This window comes from Engystomops pustulosus, chromosome 3 (genome assembly GCF_040894005.1).
Source record: "Engystomops pustulosus chromosome 3, aEngPut4.maternal, whole genome shotgun sequence".
NCBI lineage: Eukaryota > Metazoa > Chordata > Amphibia > Anura > Leptodactylidae > Engystomops > Engystomops pustulosus.
Genome location: NC_092413.1, coordinates 44,883,002 through 44,890,914, shown reverse-complemented (window position 1 = coordinate 44,890,914; position 7,913 = coordinate 44,883,002). Strand labels below are relative to the sequence as shown.

At 40.5% G+C, this 7,913-nt stretch overlaps 1 protein-coding gene across 1 annotated transcript; it reads right to left on the bottom strand.

Annotated features, from left to right (window-relative positions):
• Positions 1-1,541: 1,541 nt before the first annotated feature.
• On the bottom strand, positions 1,542-7,900 carry LOC140120459 (protein kinase C delta type-like). The gene is made up of 7 exons (XM_072139492.1): positions 7,454-7,900; positions 4,702-4,985; positions 4,508-4,599; positions 3,971-4,172; positions 3,704-3,847; positions 3,402-3,527; positions 1,542-3,224 (listed from the first exon to the last, which is right to left on the bottom strand). The coding sequence occupies exons 1-7, from the start codon at positions 7,890-7,892 to the stop codon at positions 3,084-3,086; spliced, it is 1,428 nt and encodes a 475-aa protein (XP_071995593.1). The 5' UTR covers positions 7,893-7,900; the 3' UTR covers positions 1,542-3,083.
• Between the last annotated feature and the right edge of the window lie 13 nt (positions 7,901-7,913).

Sequence of the window (7,913 nt, the reverse complement as noted above, 5' to 3'; positions counted from 1 at the left end):
TGTCACCCCCATCGTTGCTTAGGTGATGGTGCCTGGGTCATAAAAAGGTGTGGATGGCGGTATAAGCTGGCACCCTGAAAAGAAGGATTAAGGAGAAGCCGGTTGCAGGGAGCGCAAGTAGGTCAGTATTCATTTTTTTTATTATGCTTTTTTGCTTTGCCGTGTTTACTTATCTACTGGGGGGCATGTGTAGGGGCATCCTATCTACTGTGGGGGGGGATGTGTGGGAGTGTCCTATCTACTTGGGAGGCATGTGTGACAGTGTCCTATCTACCGGGGGTGGGGGGGGGAGCATGTGTGGCTGTGTCCTATCTACTGGAGGGGCATGTGTGGCTGTGTCCTATCCCACTGGGGGAGCTTCAAAAGTTTTGTAGGAATTTCAATCCTCACCACTCCTTATGGTTCTTGATGGTGCCAAACTAGGATCCCAACCCCATATTTACATGAAGGTATAGAAGATGGCACTCAATCTAATCTTTTATTCTTATGACAATCCACTTCAATACATAAGGTTTCGGTCAGAATGACTTTCCTCAGATGCAGATTATTCTGAAAAGCCGGTATAAATGCGTGTGGTAGTTGGGGTATCTACCACTTTCGACTTGACTGGCTGTCAGCCGTATAATAGCCTGTATGTGATATACATAGTTTGTTACCTAGTTTCTCCTGAATGCAGTGATATCCCCACATGTGATCACAAACTGCTGTATGGGTACACAATGCGGATCGGAAGGAAAGAGCGTCTATTGGCGTATTTTGTTGGAACAGATTTCATGCGCTATGTCCCATTGGCTAAGCTCCTCATATAGAAGGGCAGTAAAAACCTCCAAAGAGTGGATATATTTTAAAAACTATACCACTCAAGGATTGCAGTAACACTATATTTGGGGGCGCAATAACTTGTTGTTTAACCGTTACAAGCTTTTTTTGTGGGGGGGGGGGTCGCAAAAAAAATCTATTCAGTATTTGATTCAGTGTTTTGTTGTGTTTTTATTCCACTTTTTTGTCCCCCTCTTGGACTTGAACAAGGGATCATATGATCACTTGTTCAAATAAATACACTGCCATACTGATGTATTAGAACAGTCTGTCAGCATAGGTTGACCCTTGCACTGCTGGGTCCAAAGCAGCCCTAGGGTCCTTCATCGAACCCCGAGAGACGATCTGCCATGGAGACGATTGGCACCTCCATACTCTGGGTGGGGGTGGCAGATCGCTGGGAGAAGAAGTGGGACACCTCTTTAGGTGCAACCCTTGGCACCTAAAGGGTTAATCACAATCCCGGCTGCTCGTGCCAAGGGTTGGCTGTCATGTGCGATCCACATGACGTTGGGGACTGCCATGGTGGTGCAAACAGAAGCTCACCATGATATTCCCCAATGTCGTGGTGGCTTAAGGGGTTAAAAGTTACAGATTTATTGTTATTTAGCATATACTAGGATTATACGATAATAGAAATGCCTAATATATATATATGTGTATATATATATATATATATATATATATATATATATATATATATATTATGTATTTTGGGTGTTTTATGGTATAAAAACCTTCTATCATCTGAGATGCATAACCATGACCAGATTTAGCTATGTTGTGATAGGAGCAGCCAGCAGGGAACATGAGGTGAGCTAATGCAGAACCTGCAGTAATTATAAAAAATCATTATGAAGTCTATTTACCTGTAAAAAAAATTAAAAACATCTAAGAGACGTCATCAATTTTAAAAAAAAACAGCCTCCTTTAACTCCTTAAAGGAAGGCACGGGATAGGGCATAACTGCTGATTTGTGGGGGTCTCAGTGCTGACACCCCTGCAGATCGCGAGAACGATCGCTCGGCGATCTCCGTCAACTCAATAGAGATTAATTGGGCAGAACGGTCATACGTGGCCATCTGCTCCATTAGTCTGAGTATCAGCGAGGGGTCGGTCGGACCACTCGTTCTCGCCATGGATTGGGCCTAACTTCGTGGGAAAAGCCCTTTAATAACCGGCCATCTCACACCTCATTTTCCCACAGGTCGGGACAATACAGTAATGAACATGAGAAAATACAAGTCAAGTTAAAAAAGTTATAGACACCTCTTAAAATGGGAATCATACACTTTATTTCCATATTGCACAGGACATTCCAGTCATGGACATAAGGAAATAAAGCAACCTGTTAAAATAGATTAATAATCATCTAAAAGATGTCATTAATGAAAAAAAAAAATCCGGCCTCCTTCCACCCCTTAATAGCCGGCCATCTCACACCTCATTTTCCCATAGCTCAGGACAATCCAGTCATGAGCATGAAAAAAATCAAAATAACAGTAAAAGACACCTCTTACAATGTTATAAATTAAAAATTGATTAAAAATCCGGCCTCCTTCCACCTCTTAATAGCCGGCATTATGCACTTTAATTCTCCATAGCACAGGACATTGCAGTCATGGACATGAGGAAATAAAATGACCTTTTAAACAAGATTAATACACATCTAAAAGATGGCATTAATATGAAAAAAAAAAAATCCGGCCTCCTTCCACCCCTTAATAGCCGGCCATCTCACACCTTTTTCCCCAAACCTATGACAGTATTGTCATGGACTTGAGGAAATCACCGGTATATTTTCATGTACTATAGACAGAGTAACAATCTATCTATAGTACCATAAAGATGTTACTATTATAGACATGTGCTAGCGTTAAAAAAAAAAATCCGGCCTCCTCTTCTCCCCTTCATAGCCGGCCAGCTCGCGCCTATTTATTTCTCACTCACCCATAACAGCACTAGGAGCTGGGCTCTCATGGGTGCGAGGAAATGTAGTTACCGGTGTAAAAAATATAAAGTCTCACACATGTCTATAATAAGATTTAGCGCTTAGGTCTTACGCGCTGCCACTTACCATCCGTGGGGGATGTGCCGTCCTCATGGAGTCTTCCCATGTCTTCTAGATGCAGCAGGTCTGGATGGATACTGAAGACTTCTTGTTTGCAGCAGGAGATCCTCTCTTCAGGCTCTTCATTTGCCCTTCTCTTCTGCCAGGGGGTCAGGAGGGCAGCTCGCTCTGATGACTGTAGAGCAGTGGTGTCTCACCTAAAGGTTTTCGAGTTGACAAACGAAAAACCTTTAAATAGGGCCTGGTCCTCACGGGACAAACGGGGCTTCCAGGCCTCTGCTGCTTCCATGGTGTCAAGGAAGAATGGTGTTAGCTGGCGACAAGGCTTAGGTGGCTAAAAGACCAAAAAAAGACAATCCTGTTATTACAGTCCTAATTTTAAGTACAATATAAAATAATAAGATAAAAGACTGGATAATTATAAAGAAATAATAGACCTCTATCTATGAGCCTATCTGCTGAGGAGCATGTAACCACATAAAATTGCTTCAATTTGTGTAGATTTACTTACTACAGGGATGTGTGGAGGAGGCATCCTAAGGGCTTCCACCGAGACCCATTGAATACACTGGAAAAACGGGTGTTTTCTGATGTTACCATTGACTCCAAGGCGTTTGGCTGGATCTTTCAGGAGGAGCTAAAGAGAGAGATAGATGGATTATTAAGGGAGTATGTTATAACTAAAGCTCTATCAGTAATGTAGTCTTATTATGTAGCCAAATTAGCAAACACAGGACCATTCCCACACATTCATGTACACATAGACATAAGCTGTGCAGGTGATGTAGCTTCAGGTAGGTGTCTGATACTGACCTGTAAAATGATGTCCCGGGCGCCGGAGTTGCTCTCATCAAAGAGAGATGGATGGTATCTAAATGAACTGGTAACCATTTCATTGATGATGACTCCCAATGAATACCAGTCAGCTCCGGCGCTATACTCCTCCTCAGCCACTACCTGCAGAAAGGAGAAGAAAACGTTTTACTTCTTGTAAGCAAAAACAGTATTTTATCAATTTCATTATAATTGAACAGTCAGTAGAGTGCGGGATGTGATGTATGTTCTGTCCATTCCTCTCACCTCAGGAGCCATATATCCCGCAGTCCCAGCGTATTCGGTGGCTGTGCGGTCTCCGTGCATGTTGACAAGTGCAAGACCGAAATCTGAGATCTTTATATGGCCCGTTTCAGCCACCAAGATGTTCTCGGGCTTGAGGTCTCGGTGGATGACGCCCTTTGAGTGGAGATATTGGATGCCACACACGAGCTCCGCGGCATAGAATCTGTAAGGAAGAAGATAAGAAATGAGTGCAACATCCTGATGATCACAAAAAATGTATTATTTCATTTCATTTAATTTAGTCAATAAAATATAACATTTTTGTATGAATTGAGAGACTGTTGTAGATGTTATGCTGCAGCTACATGGTTTCTTTATCCTTTTCAGAAAAATAATTATTGTCATATGTGTCATATAGGCTAAAAAAATTACAAACTATTACAAAAGCAATTACAATAATAACTAGCTGAATCATATTTTCCGTCATCCTAGACCATATAACCTATAATTTTTTTTATTACATATGAATTCAGCTTTGTTCTCATCCTAAATCCTCACCTTGCACTGGAGATGGTAAGACGCCCCTTCGACTGCAAGAATTGGTCAAAGTCCCCGCAGACTATGTATTCCATCCCAAGTAGTAAAAGGTTCTGTAATATGGAAGAAATTTATAGGAAGTTTGTTAAAGGTAACAAATGACGTAAAATATATTGTATAACATGGAGTTTGGTGACTTGTGATGACAATTATACCTTGGTCTGAAATGCAAAGTCTGCGTGGACAAGGAAGGGGCTTCCAGATGCCAGCTGTAAGACTCGGCGCTCCACCATCACTTCAGCCTCATCGCATTCATCCAGCAGGACTCTTTTGCTTATGATCTTAACAGCAAATAGTCGGTGGCTCAAGGTGTTTTCTGCCAGCACGACTTTCCCGTAACTTCCCTGGCCGAGCACATGATGGAATTGTAATCTCTGCCTGATGGATTTAGAGATTTTAGTGCGTCTAGAGCCGGGAGCCGAGACACCGCTGGACCCTCCTAATGGTGAAAGAAATGAGAGAAATTGAAATAATTGAAACATTTACTATACATTATTGGTGCTTCCATTTATAGTTTTATTTTAAAGCACTAGACTTTAGTTTTTGACCCAAATGTAAATTTTTATTTATAATATGCGGCTTCATCAAAATAACCACTTTGCAATGATTCGATAATCTGAACATTAGTTTGTATAAACTTTTAGAGCAGTTCATCATATAACATGATAGACCAAGAGGTGAGTTGTCAGTAGTAACTATAATAATGGGTCAATAATGTTATTTATATAGAGGTCAAAATTACAACAACAATAATTCCTTGTATACTAATAGGTGATGTACTTCCTGCAAGACGTCAGACACTGATATTTTACACATATGTATATGTTTTCTTGCACTTCTTGCAGTGGATGAATCCTGTTTCTGTGTCACACGATTGAGGAATAAAATCTCTAATGGAGAAAATAAATGACAAAAAGTAAAGGTGCATTATATGTGAGTGGTATTTTAAGTGAGGCAGCTGTGGAGAGGCTACATGAAGGGGGAATAAAATTAAAGGGAAGGAGTCAAAGGAGTCAAGCTCATCAAGCAACCCAAACTGAAGGTCCTTCCTCATTTACTGTAGTGAGGTGCTCTGTATTATTAAATGAACCCCCCATCCCTTATATTGGGGCCCCTCTCCTCCTCATATTGTGGCCCCCTCCAACTTATATTGTGGTTTTCTCCTCCTCCTCCTCCCTCTCACATTGTGGCCCCCTCCCCCTTACACTGTTGCCCTTGTCCTCCTTGTCTCCCTCACATTGTAGTCCCCTTCCTCCCCTGCTGTATTTTAAAGGAAATCTACCATTAAAATTAAGCATGGTAAACCAGGGGCATTTACTCACAGATCCAGATATTGTGACTATTGTAATCTTTTTATGTTTGTTATCCATGGCCTCCTTCCTTCTGAAATCAACTTTTAAAATTATTCTAAAGGTAGTCCCTCAGGCTCATTAGATTAATTTTGAAAGTTGATTTTAGAGCAAAGGAGGCCATGGATAACAAATATAAGAAGATTACCACAATTACAGTGCCTGGATCTATGAGTAGGTGTCAATGGTTTGTCATGCTTGATTGTGATAGTAGATTTCCTTTAAACAAGATAACATCCTCCTCTGCCACGGGTATATGCATCTTTAGCAGGCGCAATGACATGAACAGCGGAATGAATGATGATGTGAGGAGGCGACGGCTTTAATCACCATCATTGCATTCAGTCTGTAATCGATGGTTTTACCCTTAAGATGCTACAAACATCATTACTTTTCAATTTTATTTTCACTGAAATTTAGGACTAGACATGACTACCATGAATTGTGGAATGGACAATGGTGCATGCCATGGTTTCAGAACTCCATACACTGCTACAACAAGATCTACAACATTTCCAGCATGACAGAGGGTTGTCTCAGAAATAACTCTATGTATGTGGTCTAATACAGGGGAACGGGTGTCATAAATGGAGATCTCCTGCCTGACAGCACCTTATAAGCTCCAACAAATAACACGACTCAGGAAGACAGATCTGTATTATATTTTATTAAACATTAACTACATATACAGTATAATCTACACATGACCTGCAGAAGTGGAGCTGAGAGACATTTCGGCAGCCCTTTTTACATTTATGAACACATATGAAGCAGTTTTGGTATTTTACAATATACTCTGTACTTGGAAAACATTTTCAACTTAAAGAGGGATCATAACTTCTATGTGCTAACACATTTTATTAGAAAATAAGATAACAAATACATTGATCATTTCCACCGACTTCATGATTTCACACGTTTATTACCAATGTAGCGTCCTGCAACCCATGTGTATTGCTGGGAAATATTATTCATAAGAGGTTAAAATGGACTGAATATGGCAAAAGTCATGTGACTCTCTCACATTCAGTTTCCTGACCCCATTGCACTTGTTGTTTGTGATCACTTTTTTTACAGTTAACTTTATTTATAATACAACATCATCACCAACAGACAGGTCACAGTGAAGTAGTTATAATTAGGATCAGTTTCTCTCATTACTATTTAATTGTCCCATTAGCGAATGCCAGGGGATACATGATCTATCATATTATATACACCATGTCAAGTCATTTTCTCTCATATGCAGATGACCCCTATCTATAGAATAGAATGGTAAAGCCCATGCATCATTTCTATGTATTACAACCATGGGCTGTACCATTTTACAATGCAGATATGGGTCAATTACACTGATTTAAAAAATGTATATTAGCAGAGTATTTACTACTTTTATGTAAAAACATTTTCTATGCAAATATATTTAAAAATAACAATTAACAAATAATAACAATTTTTGAAACAAATACATTGAATAATAATAAATAACAAATCATGTTGAGTATGTGTGACCCTATAGCACTATATGTCCCATGTGTATAAATATAGATGGATCTACCTGAGCCTCCCTGGTCTTCTTCTTTGTCTTCTTTCTTCTGGATCTTGGCTGGTATTTTTCCTTCCACTGCAGAATCCAAGTGTCTCTTCTTGGCTTGCATCTTCTTCATAGGTTTTTCCATGGGTTGTGGAGAGGTGGACTTCACTGAGCTCGATATAATTCTTCTCCTCTTCCTCCCATTGCTCTTGATTGAAGTCTTCTTCTCATCAGCCGATGAGTCTAGGATATGAAGAATCCTTCCTTTCTCCACATGTGGCACATACTTCGGATCATTCAGTGGTTTGGTGGACTCTGCTGAGCTGGATGTTCTTCTCCTCTTCCTCCCGTGGCTCTTGCTAGAAGTCCTCTCATCATCCGATGAGTCCGAAATGACAATAATGTCGTCTTTCTCCATTGTAGCGCTCTGCTCTGGTCCAGCAGACAATGTCTCCTTCTCCATCGCCAGTCTCCAACAGTCAAC

What these genes read in the sequence shown, in the direction of transcription:
- LOC140120459 (XM_072139492.1), bottom strand. Translation starts at nt 7,892, where the DNA reads ATGGAGAAGGAGACATTGTCTGCTGGACCAGAGCAGAGCGCTACAATG. An exon ending in ACTTTGCATTTCAGACCAAG is followed by an intron (nt 4,600 to 4,701) that starts GTATAATTGTCA and finishes TCCATATTACAG; the next exon opens with AACCTTTTACTACTTGGGAT. An exon ending in CTCCTCCACACATCCCTGTA is followed by an intron (nt 3,225 to 3,401) that starts GTAAGTAAATCT and finishes TTGGTCTTTTAG; the next exon opens with CCACCTAAGCCTTGTCGCCA.